Genomic DNA, 17,155 nt, shown 5'->3' on the forward strand with positions numbered 1-17,155 from the left:
GTTAGGCAGACCCTACCTGTGAATGCACACTGTGTACAGAGAAAGGGGGTTAGGCAGACCCTACCTGTGAATGCACACTGTGTACAGAGAAAGGGGGTTAGACAGACCCTACCTGTGAATGCACACTGTGTACAGAGAAAGGGGGTTAGGCAGACCCTACCTGTGAATGCACACTGTGTACAGAGAAAGGGGATTAGACAGACCCTACCTGTGAATGCACACTGTGTACAGGGAAAGGGGGTTAGGCAGACCCTACCTGTGAATGCACACTGTGTACAGAGAAAGGGGGTTAGACAGACCCTACCTGTGAATGCACACTGTGTACAGAGAAAGGGGGTTAGACAGACCCTACCTGTGAATGCACACTGTGTACAGAGAAAGGGGGTTAGACAGACCCTACCTGTGAATGCACACTGTGTACATGGTCACACCATTCACTTTATATGACAGCTGCCATACTCTAATCCTGCTCAAGTCCTAGCTCACAACCAGAACATATTCCTCTTGATGTAACTGAGCTGACGCTCTTCACTTGCAGGAGTTTAGACACACACACACGCACGCACGCACACACACACACACACACTCACACACACACTCACACATACACACACACACACTCACACACACACTCACACATACACACACACACACACACACTCACACATACACACACCACTCACACATACACACACACACGCACGCACGCACACACACACACACACACACACACACACACACACACACTCACACATACACACACACACACACACACACACACACACACACACACACACACTCACACACACACACACACACACACACACTCACACACACACACACACACACACACACACACACACACAGAATCACTTGCAGTATTGTTGCATACAGACAGTGACATACACATCCCATACAGACAGTGACATACACATCCCATACAGACAGTGACATACACATCCCATACAGACAGCGACATACACATCCCCTACAGACAGTGACATACACATCCCCTACAGACAGTGACATACCCATCCCATACAGAGAGTGACATACCCATCCCCTACTTTACAACATGCATAACATGCATTCTATAAAATTCTTCTTTCATCCAATTAGATGCTGCTGTTTGCTTAAGGCAGGGATTTTACTTTCCAGTATTACAAACCCGTAGCCAGACTGTCACATTAATATCTCAATTTCAATGTGTGGAGTCCAGGGACAAACAAAACCTTGTAACTGAAATGCCATGATTTTGATTGTCACGGTGTCAGGCAGTCACTCAATAGCATACTCACAGCTTCCAAATTTAAGAGGGCATGCATGAGCATCCATGGGAAAGTCTTCCAGTTGCATAGGACATTCGGCAGAAATGGTTAACCTGTACAATCAAAAGAGAACAGCTGTGTGAAAATAAGGGCTGAATAATGTATCTTAATATGTCATGGGTAGAATGTCATCTAGTGCACACAGCCTACTCAAACGACAGAGTAATGTCTTCATAATAAGAGGCACCCTTCACACAACCTATTGATTTATTATAAATCACACGAGTGAGTCAGGAGCCCAGGAACGACTGTAAACATTAACTTTAAGATTGCGTCGTGTCTGTACAACACAACTGTGACAAACCCGCGGCAGTGATTGCTTTCTTATTCTACTTCTTCAGGGACTCCGTCCATGGGAATGCAAACAACAAGTAAACGTCAAGATACAGAGTTACACAGCATTGGAAGTGCTGCTGGGATATCCGGGTTTCCTGCTGTATGCTGTACAACAGAAACAGCTTCACTTGTGCACACGCACTATTCCTTAAGTGAATGTTTATTTAAAGTGCAACCATGTCATGACAGCTGATCCTAACAGACGTCAGCAGTTTAGACATGCTAGCTCCTTTAAACACACTTGATTACCAGCTACTATAATACAACAAATAACACAATCATTATTATTTGACATTTCGAACTTTCCTCTAATTTTCTTTCATTTCTCCTCACTGTTCTTCTGTCCACATTCTTCTTTAGTTTAACCTCCTCCAATGTGTAAAAATATAACAGAATTGGTGTGATGTGTATTTCTAATACAACGATAACTGTTTTACAATTATCAGGAAGGGGGACTATTATGTGAATAAAAAAAAAAAGGGTCTGATATCGACAGCAGTTTCACAACAGCTGCAGACAGAACAGCGTGTGGTGTTGCTGCCATCTTGTGGAATTTGGACACATTGCATTTCATTTTGGGAAACTAAAACTAAGCTGTGCAGGGGGAGTAGCTTCCTAGAGTCCCCTGCAGTAGAATTATACAAAAAACAATTCCAGGTTTTCTAATATAAATTTTAGCTTAAAAGGGAAGAAAACAAATAGCAACGAATAACCACAATGCCCTTCTACATTTTTCCTATAGTAAAAGCACAGCACAGTGTAATAAAGCACAATGACGGCATGGTAAAGCATAGGAAGCATTGCAAAGCACAGAGAGGTAAAGTAAAGCATAGGGAAGTATTGTAAAGCACAGAGAGGTCTGGTAAAGCATAGGGAAGCATTGTAAAGCACAGAGAGGTATGGTAAGCATAGGGAAGTATTGTAAAGCACAGAGAGGTCTGGTAAAGCATAGGGAAGTATTGTAAAGCACAGAGAGGTCTGGTAAAGCATAGGGAAGCATTGCAAAGCACAGTGACAGCATGGTAAAGCACAGGGAAGCATTGTAAAGCACAGAGAGGTCTGGTAAAGCATAGGGAAGCATTGTAAAGCACAGAGAGGTCTGGTAAAGCATAGGGAAGTATTGTAAAGCACAGAGAGGTCTGGTAAAGCATAGGGAAGCATTGTAAAGCACAGAGAGGTATGGTAAAGCACAGGGAAGCATTGTAAAGCACAGAGAGGTCTGGTAAAGCATAGGGAAGCATTGTAAAGCACAGAGAGGTAAAGTGAAGCACATTAATAAACATGGTAATCCAGGCTACACTATGTTAAATGCATAGTGTAGCCATAGTAAAAGCATGGTAGAATCACAAAAAGGCCAGAATACTGCGGTAAACGTTTATAAGGCTGACTATGAAATTTAGACTCTGCAGTTCACATTTACATCCAGCCCATAAATATGTAGATTTTAACCAACTATATGCTGTCTACAAAATCATTAGGATTATTGGGCCCTGTTCATAAAGCTGTAACTCATGTAAACCTTGGCTTGGATTCAATCCAATTCATGGTGATGTCACGGCCATTATAAAGTATAGCAATAGTGGGGCCATCAATTCTGGTTTAATACCGACTGTGACTGGAATCTCCTGCAGCAACCATTACTATAGTATAAGACACTGAGCCGTAAGATAAAATCTGTAGAAATACTGAAAGAATAACTCTGTGATAAACATCTATAGAAATACTGAAAGAATATAGTCAAACTCTGTGATAAACACCGCATCGCAGATCTCACAGTACAGCCCTGACCTGTGTTGAAACACTGCGGGGAGGGGAGGGGGAGGGTGGGGGGAGACCTGATTCCACCGCATCGCAGATCTCACAGTACAGCCCTGACCTGTGTTGAAACACTGCGGGGAGGGGAGGGGGAGGGTGGGGGGAGACCTGATTCCACCGCATCGCAGATCTCACAGTACAGCCCTGACCTGTGTTGAAACACTGCGGGGAGGGGAGGGGGAGGGTGGGGGGAGACCTGATTCCACCGCATCGCAGATCTCACAGTACAGCCCTGATCTGTGTTGAAACACTGCGGGGAGGGGAGGGGGAGGGTGGGCTGAGACCTGATTCCACCGCATCGCAGATCTCACAGTACAGCCCTGATCTGTGTTGAAACACTGCGGGGAGGGGAGGGGGAGGGTGGGCTGAGACCTGATTCCACCGCATCGCAGATCTCACAGTACAGCCCTGATCTGTGTTGAAACACTGCGGGGAGGGGAGGGGGAGAGTGGAGACCTGATTCCACCGCATCGCAGATCTCACAGTACAGCCCTGATCTGTGTTGAAACACTGCGGGGAGGGGGAGGGTGGGCTGAGACCTGATTCCACCGCATCTCAGATCTCACAGTACAGCCCTGATCTGTGTTGAAACACTGCGGGGAGGGGAGGGGGAGGGTGGGGGGAGACCTGATTCCACCGCATCGCAGATCTCACAGTACAGCCCTGATCTGTGTTGAAACACTGCGGGGAGGGGAGGGAGAGGGTGGAGACCTGATTCCACCGCATCGCAGATCTCACAGTACAGCCCTGACCTGTGTTGAAACACTGCGGGGAGGGGAGGGGGAGGGTGGGCTGAGACCTGATTCCACCGCATCGCAGATCTCACAGTACAGCCCTGATCTGTGTTGAAACACTGCGGGGAGGGGAGGGGGAGGGTGGGGGGAGACCTGATTCCACCGCATCGCAGATCTCACAGTACAGCCCTGATCTGTGTTGAAACACTGCGGGGAGGGGAGGGAGAGGGTGGAGACCTGATTCCACCGCATCGCAGATCTCACAGTACAGCCCTGATCTGTGTTGAAACACTGCGGGGAGGGGAGGGGGAGGGTGGGCTGAGACCTGATTCCACCGCATCGCAGATCTCACAGTACAGCCCTGACCTGTGTTGAAACACTGCGGGGAGGGGAGGGGGAGGGTGGGGGGAGACCTGATTCCACCGCATCGCAGATCTCACAGTACAGCCCTGACCTGTGTTGAAACACTGCGGGGAGGGGAGGGGGAGAGTGGAGACCTGATTCCACCGCATCGCAGATCTCACAGTACAGCCCTGACCTGTGTTGAAACACTGCGGGGAGGGGAGGGGGAGAGTGGAGACCTGATTCCACCGCATCGCAGATCTCACAGTACAGCCCTGACCTGTGTTGAAACACTGCGGGGAGGGGAGGGGGAGGGTGGGGGGAGACTTGATTCCACCACATCACAGATCTCACAGTACAGCCCTGACCTATGTTGAAACAAAAATAACGTCTTTCTCGCCACTGTGAAGCGCTAGTACAAATCTGGTATGGATACCTCCTGTTACTACCCCGGATATCAAAGGAAAACAGCACGATCACATGATTTAAAGGCAGACTCATTTGTTGCTGTGTCATGATGAAAATGGGTAGTAATAATTTACTTTAAAATTTTATGAACAAACCAAGAATTACAAGATGTATAATGAATCAAATAAAAAATAGACTGCACTTTCAATGGCAATGTTCAATTCAACATCTTGAAATCGCTTCTTTTTTAAATGCATGCATTTTTTTAAGTTACTATATATGGAACCTGAAAATGTTGCAAGAGTCATATGTGTTATGTGCTTAATTGTGAAGGCTTGCGGTTATAATTATGTAATGATAATGGTCCTTCGGGGGTTAGGGTTTCCGTTTATTTGTAATTTTTTAATTTTTTAAGTAATAAGGAATGTGGAGTTCCTCTATGTGCCACTGTTTTATACAAGAAGATGGGAACTGACAACTGACATTTATCCCGTAAACTTTATTGTGTACACTAAAATAAAAGATTGGGTCGAATCCAATAGAAAGCTGACTAAGCTTCTCCAGAGACCAGAGCTATTGTTTTCCAGCCTGTGTTTCATGCAGCCTTTCTTCTTGTTAAGGGATGCATGGGGAACTTCCAATCAGAAACACCGTTCAGGGCACGAGACGCATTTATTTATTTAGGCTCAGCTGTGCACAATAGAGGTGTGATGTTATAATGTAATGTTATTGAGGGGTTCTGGTAAAAAAAAAAATTCTGATAAATTTATTTGTGCTGAATTTTTATTTATTTTTTTAACACAAAGAAGATTACCGGATACATATAAATATTATTATTATTATTATTATTATTATTATTATTATTATTATTATTATTATTATTATTATTATTATTATTATTATTTATTTCTTAGCAGACACCCTTATCCAGGGTGACTTACAATCGTAAGCAAATACATTTCAAGTATAAATAGATGAACAAAACTAATACAAAGATATAAGAAGAGCATACGAAAAGTCTGGGAATGAGAAAAGGCCATTGGGCCCATGAAGGCTCGTCTCTTGTTAGCACACCAGTCTCCCCTACTGGGGGGTCTAATTTAGAAGCACAGAATCTAGTCTTGTTTTAAATGTTTCCAGTGTTTCAGATTCTACTACGTCACCTGGTAGGCTATTCCATGCATTTGTAACCCTCTGTGTAAAAAACTCCTTCCTACCTTCTGTTCTGTACAAACTCGTACTCAGCTTGAATTTATTCCTCTCTCTGTGCTAAACAATAATTCAAATACATAAACGATCTGTCATGCCATTATGGAGCTAGGGTGGCAGAGACTACACTCCTTGTGATGTACAGTACATGCATCTACCATCACTGTCCGTTCTAGATATAATACACAATGTACCTAAACATGCATCAGGAGTGTGGCAGTGTACAATCCAAAGTTGTGAAAATAGGCTGTTAGACTCCTGCGATGAGTCAAAGGAAAGATAAAGAATCATCGTCATCAAATCATTTGGGATAATGTCAGAGCTAACACTGAGAGAAGTTATTATCTGTCAGGCAGTGCAACGCACTTGCAAACTGAATGATAATCTGAGCTTTCCTAAGGAACTAGTTCATAATAGCGCTGCAAAGTCCGGGGGTGGGGGGGGGGGGGGGGGTATAGAGTGAAATATCTTTCCCTCTGTATTCTCTAAAAGATGCACATTGAGTTGTATTTGGTTTTTTGTGTATGTCTATATTCTAATTCTGTGTATGAAAAAACAAAACAAAATATAATGATGATTATAATAATAATGAAAATGATTTGAATTTAATGTCCCTGCATCTCAGTCGAACTACCTGGCTTCTCCTTGTCTCGAAGACATTGGGCTGCACTGAACCGTGCTAGAAGAACATAAGGGTCTCCTAACTGTGACTGCGTGAAGTGCAATCCATCACTCACATCACCCATCACTGCCCAACACACGCTTCTGCAGGAGGTACAGATGGAATCCATCTGGCGAGCCCAGACTCCATCAAATGGCTTTCCAAACTCAACACACAGCTATAAACTCATTCCATTGCTTTCAAATTCCATATGAGAGAGAGAGAGAGAGAGAGAGAGAGAGAGAGAGAGAGAGAATCCTGAATAAATAACTTCTAATAGATTATTGCAAGCAAGTGACTTAATAAATAGGCATCGTAGTGTCATGTATCAAGGTATCTCTACCCGCTGGGCAAAAGGAAACTATTCAATGGAAGAGGTTGTTAACTTTCATTGCAATCACAGATTGTAAAACATGAAACTTGTTTTCAAGCTTTCAAAAAAGTGTGACTTATAAGGAATTGTACTTGACCTTTTCTTCAAGGATAACACATTTCACAGTCAGAGGTTATAACAATATCGTGAGTTAGCTTTGCTCTTGTTCAGGGTTTAGAACACATAGAAGAACATAAGAAAGATTACAAACGAGAGGCGGCCATTCGGCCCATCTTGCTCGTTTGGTTGTTAGTAGCTTATTGATCCCAGAATCTCATCAAGCAGCTTCTTGAAGGATCCCAGGGTGATGATTTGGTTCCAGATTCTCACAATTCTCTGTGTAAAAAGTGCCTCCTATTTTCTGTTTTGAATGCCCCTTTATCTAAACTCCATTTGTGACCCCTGTTCCTTTTTTTCATGTCAAAAAAGTCCCCTGGGTCAACATTGTTATAATTGCTTGTATACTAACTGAAATAGCAAATGGTGGTTAACTATATTATTAATTGTTTTGATTAAATATGTATATGGTATATGGAAAGTATGAGATGTACTGTTATATTTTCCAATCTCTGGCAGTTTTATTTAGACATGGTCTGACTGTTTTGTTTCTAACATTTCTCCAGTAAATGTATATTTTGTACCACAACATGAAATATTAAGTCAAATCAAATAGAAAGCTGTCTCTATGTCTCTGGAGACTGGAGAGATTGCTTTCAAGCGAGTGTTTTAAACAGCCTTTCTTCTTGTTAAGGGATGCATGGGTAACTTTAAGCCAACAGCACACTTGGCACGCCAGTTGTTTCTGCTTTAGGCTTTAGAAAATATATAGAAACCATGTATCGATATCTGTCCATGTCCCATAATGTACCTCATCGTGTAGAGCAGAGTCCCATCATCCTCCAAGCGCAGCAGTTTGTTGGGAGTGGTCATGTTGTGAGCAATGGATTTCTTGCCATTGAGAAAGAAGGTGTCTGGTGTCCAGATTTTGCTGGCTAGAAGGTTATTCAAGGGAAGTCGTTGCATCGGTCCTTTAAACTTAAGTCGTTCGTCCTTCCAGCTTTGGCGGAAAAACACATCAATCGTATATTCCTAGCGTGAAGAAGCAGCATTTTTAGAATTGGCATGTATTGCGTCATATACCTTTGCATTCAACTGATAACTCAAAAGACATTATAAAGCATTCAAATTACAGCATAGATGATGGGATGCAGGTTATTGGGGGGGGGTTTACCATTTCAGTGTCTGAGACTGGGCCAAAGCTTGTGACGTAGATATTTGTTTTGACCTCTGTTATTCTTTCTGTGGGAGAGTAAAACAAGGGCAGAGTTACTTTCTTCTGTTGAAATGAACTTTTCGTTTCATTTTGAATGTGAGGGGTAAAGCATTGGAGGCTTGAGGTTGGAATCTTATGTACATCCCAAGGAGAAGGCAATGGTTTGTAAGGTGAGAAGTTACAGATAGCAATGACATATTTACTGTGGAACTACAGTGCCAGCGGGTAGACGTGTGTGGCAATGAACTTGTCTAATATTTTCTATGTGTTTAGAATCCTAGCTAGGCCTACCTGAGCAATGCTGCACCATTGTTTAATATTGATCAAGCCACTGGCATCTCTACAGGCAAATGACTGAGCTGCCTTTCACCTGCTAAAAGCGTCCTGTGTGCTTGCAAGACAGGTACAGTGCTTCTTCTATCCCCTGTCTGTTTAGAAATACAATTACTTTAGCACGCAGCATTGCCAAATCCAGACCCTTTCATGAGCACCAAAAGGTGCCCTTAAAAACAAATGTAATTTTAGACAAGCTTTAAAAACCTTGCACATACCTCCCAGTCCAGGACGGAGCCTGTTATCATACCCATCCAGCAAGCCATCTAAAATCCTTGTGAATAAGGTAATATTGTCATTGGGGTCTTCCTTCAGTGTTCCTGCTGCCATCTGTGATAAACTGTGAATGGGAGAAAAGCATCCATATGAAAAGGTCATGTAGAGTTCTGTGTTGTACTTACACTCAGCTGCTCTAGAACTGTGGCAACGCATTATCATTCATTTCAGCTGCTAGGCTGGTGTTTTACCATGCATGGTTTCCTAGTCAATATGACATTGTTAGAAACGGTAATATGGGGCCCAAGTCACATAACTGTAGGGATTGTTTTAAGGAACATTTTATTTAGGACTGTCTTTTTTAAAACCCATTTTTATTGATTATCAACGTGTTAAATCAAAGCACTGTTAACACTGAGAGAAATGTATAAACACTCTTAGAAAAAACTGTCCTTAAAATTAAACACATTCCTTCAAGTTTTGTGAATAGGGCCAATTAATTAATATTGAATTCTAACCCTAAAATGAATTCTTCACGGACATGCATGTCTTTAAACTTTCACCAAACGAGAAAGTGTGGAATGCTTAAAATACACTGAGGGTTAACAAACCAAGATCTACCATATGGTACTTTATCTGGGATAAGAAATAACACAGGGGCAGATCTACCATGTGACACCAGCTTCTTTAAGAGAGAGAGATCTCTGCGTTTGTGTCAATAGGTTCCTTTAATCTGCCTTGTGTTGCAAAAACAAGCCCCCAGTCACCAATGCAATTATTGCCCACTGTCTGTCACTTTCTCAACTCTGGAGGCAACCGTTGAGCTTCCCCAACAGTATATTGTATTGTATAATGCAGGTTTCATGAGACAATAGAAATTAGGATCAGTTCTACATTAATGAAACACAATGTGCTCTAATAGGACTGTGAAAATAGATGGCTTTACCTTTGCACAGTAAAACGAGTGTAGCGTTCAGGGGTAGTGTAAAAACACTGCATGTTAACATATCGGGTATTTGCCTATTTCGAGTCTATATTCATCCAGCTCACTTCACTAAATTGTTTATGATTTGAATGACTCGTCTATAAAAGGTATTTTTACCAGCTTAAAGAAAGACAATGGAGTAAGATCAATAACATCATATAGCCAAAAAACATTAATAATCATGATAGCCTGTATGGTCATATTTCAAGTTGCTGCTGTATAATCAGCGGAACACGCTCCTACCAGCTAGCGTTGTGAATGTGTACACTTCTAAACATAAAAAGGTATATGATACATCATTCTTACACATTAAAGAACATGCAAGTTAAATAAAAAAGAAATGCATATACCAAAAAACATTTACCTAAGGCAGCAGGTTATGCTGGTGAGAACTAAGAAGGCCAAGGAGGTTTTCATTGTAACAAAGTAGAGTATTCCATTGTCCATTCCTGCAACACATCAGAACGAACAGTGAATACCTCCGTGTCAAACCTCGCCACCGCTTCACAAATCTGCACAGGACTCTTCTATTTCATCAAATAGGCTAGTGGGGGTATTTTTCAGTTTTAAGTCCATTTATTTTATTGCATAATCCAAATGCAACAATAGGCTCGTTTTATGAATTTGAAACCCTTAAATCTAAACTAGTCTGATACAGCGATCATGAAAAACGTTACGTCGTAAATAGACGGCGTGCCTTTACTGCGCGGTTAGTGAATATGATGAAAAGTGTGCTCACTGCAGGTCTTTTACACACGCTCTCACACAGCAACTCCATCTGCAGCACTAATCCTTTCCCTCCAGTTTTCAATACCAATGTCAGAAGTGCAAGTTGTGTGGATTTAAATACTCCCGACAGTATTTTTATTATTGTGTTTAACAGTTTCTCTGTACCTACAGTATACAATCATAAATAAATAATGCTTTGTATATAAAAAATACGAAAAAATACATTGTAACTGCTATACTACTACTACTACTACTACTACTACTACTATTACTACTACTACTACTACTACTAATAATAATAATAATAATAATAATAATAATAATAACCTCGTATTGATTGCCAGTGATTTCAGGCTGCTTTACTCATCTAAATTAGTATTTTCATATCTCTGCTATAAGCCTTTGTCTCTCGTTCGCAGTTTCTTAGTTCTTTTCAATCTTTTCAGACAGTGTCAAGACCAATGGAGCCTAGTTACACCTTGCGGTAACAATGATTACCCTGAAACACCAGGAGGATACTCGTGTCAGTTATAACAAAGAGACTGCTTTCAATAACGCTCTTCATGCTAATCTTCATTAAATGCATTCACTGTACAGTGTATATGCTTCTCAAATAGCTCGTTATATTGCACAACACCCATATGCTGCCGCATATCAAAAGAACTGGCTGCAACAACACATCTGTGTCAATAGTTTCATGATATGACACTTACTCGAGGCTTTGGCTTAAACATCCAGTGAATCATTACATTATCAGCATCGCAATGCTTTAAATAAAATACCTTTTCTCCTTCGTACACAGCGTCAGTGAGGAGAGTTCAATTCCATCTGAACTGGGGAAATCCTCCCAGATGCAATGTTCAAACGAACACCGTGCTGCTTCAATAATCGTGCTTCTTTCTCAGTAAAGCACACAGCGATGAAGCATATAGCAGCAGTGTTGAGCGTTATGCAATTTCATGCGCTTCCTTTTTTTAATGAAAACACAAACGTTCCTACCCCTAGATTATCGGATAAGAGTCACTGAACACCCCGTGCATTGTCTCTCCTTGTCGTTATTATTCTTACTGCGGAGCATCAATTATTAACACGCGCTGAAGCGTAGTAGTTATGCGACCCCCCAGGTTATCCCTGTCACCCTACCTAGGTTTGTATCAGTATCTGGCTGTGAAGCTGAGGGGGATCCCGTCTTTCCTCGCAGGCAGGCTTTTCTGAAGCGTGCACTCGTAATGCACGGCACGGCACTGATTATAATACATCCAAGCTCACGAGCATCAAACACACAAAGAGTCGCTTACCCTGATCCTTTGAGGTCCGCGGCTCGGTTTTTTTTCTCTTTTTTTCTTTTTTTCCTGATTCTCGCCTGCAGGCTTTCGGTGTTACTGTTATTGCTATTATTAATATTGAGAACCGAAGTGAAAGACGTCACCTCTCCTCGTACGCCATAACAATAACCTCTCAGGTGACAGTATGAGCACAGGAGGAGGTAAAGGAGACGATTCGTCCGTTTTGGAGAACCCCCCCAGAGAGAGCCTTGATATCAGGCAGCCGAGTGTGCAGGTTTTTTTTCTTCTCACGCTCACACCTTTCTGCTTACTTTGCGTTCTGTTCTCTTTGCCGATATGCCAGTTTCCTCTGTACTTTAGTAAATCTGCAGTATTTCTGTGTCTTCTAAAACATGATGCAGTACGCAGGTGGAACTGTTGTCTTATCTGTCGCTATTTCCACAAGGTCTCAAGGGGCTCGTTTATCAACAAAACAGTACGTTATTATCATCTTTTAAACGAGGACCCATATTAAACACATCCACCAGTTAAATGAATAAATACAAAACATAAAACATAAATAATAATAAGCTGACACAAAGTTGATTGTGTCAGTCGGTCTCGGTCAAAGAAAAGGTCACTTTTTAATTTATTTTTATTTTATTTTTTTCAATCTGAGACTGTACTATGAATACTACTGTACTACGCATAGATTATTCCCTGGCGATATTTTGTCACTACAGCAGAACTCAATATATCCTGTGAGGAATTCATTGCGTGTGAAACGCAGATGCTCATTTCGCATGCTCAGTTACAGTATGTGGTGCTGAAAGTGCTCTCTGTAATTGTTATACACGGCCGTTAGAGGGCACTCCAACTCCATAGTCACGGAGTTCTTAAAAAATCCACACTGTCGCCAAAGAAACGAAATTCATCTGATCTGCAAACGCGGTCAAATAAAACTATGGATTAGCCCCTGTGTCTATTCGGTGTTTGATTAGTATTTGCGTGTGTTAAACCAACCAACAATGACATGACACTGCAGTTGTCAATACTGAATATATCTGTGTTGCATGCATGCATGCATGTTTTGAAAGCCTTTTCCACAAGCAGAGGCTTTCAGATCTCCAGTCCCTTGTGCTGTGGCGGTGCCAGGTAAGATAGCTGACTTTAGAGAGGTGAAGCAAACACGTTCCTTCAATGCATCACAGAAGGGCCATGTCTGGTCAACGTTTCTGTTCCAAATCTACTGTGCCCGAGGGAAGCTGTGCATTCAGGGCTTGGTTAGCAGTGTGGCCTGGCAGGTGTTTTTTGTTTAAAAGGAGCTGTCAGTAAGGTACTTCTGCACCCGTAGAAATGCACCTTTGAGCTCAGTTTCAATCTACAGCTAGTGGGATACAGTAAGAGAAAGACAAGGCTTTAATCCCAGGGAAGATATAGACAGTTGTTTGTGTTGATTTTGCTAATGACCTCAGTTCAAATGAGATTCCCATAGAAAAATGAATCTTTTAATGTTTTACGAATGATTATGTATTAAAAACTTCCTCTCACATTTTCTCCCCTGTGCTATTTAGCCAAGTTGTAATCCAGTGGACTATTAGGGGTAAGGAGGTTTATTCACAGTCATTATGACTCTGATAATAACTAGGAGTGTGCTTGTACTCATACTTGGACTCGTACAGGTACTCAGCAGTGCCTTCAATGAATGGATATATCGAATACCTGCCGATAAATACTTCTTAATGCGTTGATTTCAAAACAAGAAAAGCTGTCCTCCCTCGCGTTTACAATCAATGGCAATTCACTTTTAAAAGCCGACTGGAAGAATGTTTTCCTCTCACCTGGGCCTCGACATCATCACTGCCGTACTGACGTAGCGAAGCAGAGTTTTAAATAACAGACGCACAAAGAGCAGAGTCAGTATTTAATAAACCCGCTGACATCATCACTGCCGTATTGACGTAGCGAAGCAGAGTTTTAAATAACAGACGCACAAAGAGCAGAGTCAGTATTTAATAAACCCGCTGACATCATCACTGCCGTATTGACGTAGCGAAGCTGAGTTTTAAATAACAGACGCACAAAGAGCAGAGTCAGTATTTAATAAACCCGCTGACATCATCATCACTGCCGTATTGACGTAGCGAAGCTGAGTTTTAAATAACAGACGCACAAAGAGCAGAGTCAGTATTTAATAAACCCGCTGACATCATCACCACCACTTTGCTGCTCATATAAACTAATGAAGCAGTTGCTTCAGGCGGCGCGTCTGCACACAGTACTCCACTGTGCGTAACTGCAGTAATGTTGTTGTTTGTTTGTTTTCCACGCAGTTTAGCAAAAGCTGAACACTTTGCATAAGAAAACGATGTCCAAACTGGACGCATGCAATATCAACAAAAAACATCACTGTAGAGTGCTTGATTTATGTCAAATGTATAAAAATGTCTTGGTACACAGATTTATTCAATGATTCTTCCAGTAAAGCTAGCAGTAGAAATGAACTGTTTATATACCATGATTACACATTATACATTTTGTAACCTCTATCCATATCAATGTCAGATTTGCTTTGCCTTCAATCAGGGAAGCCATTCCACTTAGATTGAGCCCCTATTTCTGGCTCCAAAATGATTGACCTCAGTCACCAAATGGAGGAAGAAATAATGACAGCAAAGACATACATTTTTATTAGAATGAGTCAGTGTCCCTCTCTCTGACAATATTGTTTTAAATGGTTTGAAAAAAGACAACATATCAGTTGTTTACCCTTTGGAATTTGACATGCAAATACGTGTGAATGTAAGTCAGAGATTAACACATTTTTTCTGTTTGTTTTTCAGGAATGCAATTGATGGAAACAAAAAATTATACGCAATATATGACACAAGGTAAGATTTTGTTTATTTATGAATTTCAACCCAATCAAACAATTACAAATATGAATTGTGAAAACATATTCTTTCAAGGTACTTACCATAGTGCTCTAGTATATTTTTATTTAAGAAAAACTATTTTTAAGATCAATATAGAAGCACCTGCAATATGAATTATTCATTTTACAGTACAACAGATTCCTTTGTTAGACATGGCATATATTTTGTTATACAGCTCCCGGTTTGCTTCCGTATCAAGGATGCAGCACTATTCAGGAGGGCAGATTTTCACTCCACCCCCTTGAATTCCACGCCTTTCAGAACCGGCACTGATGCAGCCTTTTGATCTGTGTGAATGGCCTGTCCCGTCACAGAGCCATCATGCTTCATGCCGTCTCTGAATCTCCTCGTGAGGTGGTTCAGGGACGGCCAGTCTTAACTCCTGTGTGACATGCTATGCCGGTGTCCTGTCAGAAAGTGGTACATCATCAGAATGTGCTACATTGTGATACATTGTCTCATTGAAAGTGGACACAATGAGAAGTAAAAACATTTACAAGTCCCAGTGTATTGCATATGAGAATTATACACATACTATTTTCATAATGGTGGAAAAATATGATAGAATATATTAACAATGATGTGAAAGACTGGAGAATATGATAAATTACATTAACAACGATGTAAAAGACTGGAAAATATGATAAATTACATTAACAGTGATGTAAAAGACTGGAAAATATGATCCATTCAATTAAATAAGATGTAGAAGACTGGAAACAGCATAACGTACCAGACTGGAGTGGACACTGCCCTGCTTTCTCAGCAGTTTAGACATTGTTTAGGCAGTGCGCTGTGTACCACTTTTCACCGCGTACCTGAAACTAACACTACATCGGTCCTGAAGCGCTACAGTGGGCATGGATTGAAAGTAAACACTCCACGTGACTGTATAGTGGGCTCAGTTGTTCAGCCAGGTACTCAAATGTTTCTCTTCCTATGAGGACATGTTTTTTTCCACTCACTATCCAAAAATGTTGGGAGTGTTTGGTTCCAAAACAAATCACCATGCTGGCATTCCATTACCGAGTGGAGTGTTCACACGCGCATCCTTTACAAAGAGGCACAAAACAATTACATCCCAAAAGTAGACAAATCTAAATCTAAAACAAAATGGCCAAAATGGTTTAATAGATCAATTAAAAAAAATATTCAGTGAAAAAAGGCACTTTACAGATCGTTTAAAAGGGACCAAAAACAGAGCACACAGAAAGAGTACTTGGAACTGCAAACACAAGTCAAAAAGGAAGTTAGAAAGGCCAAGAGAGAGATAGAAATCAATATTGCTAAGGGGGCTAAAACCAATTCCCAAATGTTTTTCCAATATTATAACAGCAAGAGAACATTCAAAGAGGAGGTTAAATGGCTAAGAGACACAAATGGCAAAATCATAGATGAAGAAAAAAAAAATAGCAAATATATTAAATGATTACTTTTCACAGGTTTTTACAAAGGAGGACACGGGCAACATGCCCCACATGTCGACCTGTTCCTATCCAATTTTAAATAACTTTAGCATAACAGAGGCAGAAGTGTTAAAGGGACTAGGAGCTCTTAAAATAAACAAATCCCCTGGGCCGGATGAGATCCTCCCAATAGTACTCAAAGAAATGAAAGAAGTTATTTACAAACCGCTAACCAAGATCATGCAACAGTCTCTTGACACAGGGGTTGTACTGACAGACTGGAAAATAGCAAACGTAATACCAATCCACAAAAAGGGAGACAAAACCGAACCAGGTAAGTACAGACCAATAAGCCTGACTTCTATTATATGTAAACTTATGGAAACTATAATAAGATCCAAAATGGAAAATTACCTATATGGTAACAATATCCTGGGAGACAGCCAGCATGGTTTTAGGAAAGGGAGATCATGTCTAACTAACCTACTTGACTTGGATTAGGGAGTGGTTAACAGGTAGAAAACAGAAAGTACTGATTAGAGGAGAAAACTCGAAATGGAGTGAGGTAAACAGTGGTGTACCACAGGGATCAGTATTAGGTCCTCTGCTATTCCTAATCTACATTAATGATTTAGATTCTGGTATAGTGAGCAAACTCGTTAAATTTGCAGATGACACAAAAATAGGAGGAGTGGCAAACACTGTTGCAGCAGCAAAGGTCATTCAAAATTATCTAGACAGCATTCAGAACTGGGCAGACACATGGCAAATGAAATTTAATAGAGAAAAGTGTAAAGTATTGCAAG

General features: G+C 41.2%; 2 protein-coding genes across 8 annotated transcripts in view; one reads left to right on the forward strand and one right to left on the reverse strand.

Moving 5' to 3' along the window:
- Positions 1–12,162, reverse strand: part of LOC117407296 (gamma-aminobutyric acid receptor subunit alpha-5-like) — a 22,850-nt gene extending 10,688 nt beyond the window's left edge. Inside the window, exons 1-6 of one of the 4 annotated variants that reach the window (XM_034012143.3) lie at positions 11,886–12,023; positions 10,378–10,462; positions 9,031–9,152; positions 8,438–8,505; positions 8,075–8,295; positions 1,299–1,381 (exon numbers count right to left, since the gene is read on the reverse strand). In XM_034012143.3, coding sequence (XP_033868034.1) covers positions 1,299–1,381; positions 8,075–8,295; positions 8,438–8,505; positions 9,031–9,152; positions 10,378–10,460 — 577 coding nt within the window. In that variant the 5' untranslated portion in view covers positions 10,461–10,462; positions 11,886–12,023. The other 3 variants (XM_034012141.3, XM_034012142.3, XM_059029482.1) reach the window with 3 other exon arrangements.
- The window catches only part of LOC117407294 (gamma-aminobutyric acid receptor subunit beta-3), a 97,405-nt gene that overhangs the window by 1,954 nt on the left and 78,296 nt on the right, over positions 1–17,155 (forward strand). For 3 of the 4 annotated variants that reach the window (XM_059029475.1, XM_059029481.1, XM_059029476.1), the window contains exon 2: positions 14,851–14,898. In XM_059029475.1, coding sequence (XP_058885458.1) covers positions 14,851–14,898 — 48 coding nt within the window. Of the gene's footprint in view, positions 1–14,850; positions 14,899–16,404; positions 16,684–17,155 lie in introns of those variants that run through there. The other variant, XM_059029480.1, reaches the window with a different exon arrangement.

Source organism: Acipenser ruthenus, chromosome 8 (genome assembly GCF_902713425.1).
Source record: "Acipenser ruthenus chromosome 8, fAciRut3.2 maternal haplotype, whole genome shotgun sequence".
Taxonomy (NCBI): Eukaryota; Metazoa; Chordata; class Actinopteri; order Acipenseriformes; family Acipenseridae; genus Acipenser; species Acipenser ruthenus.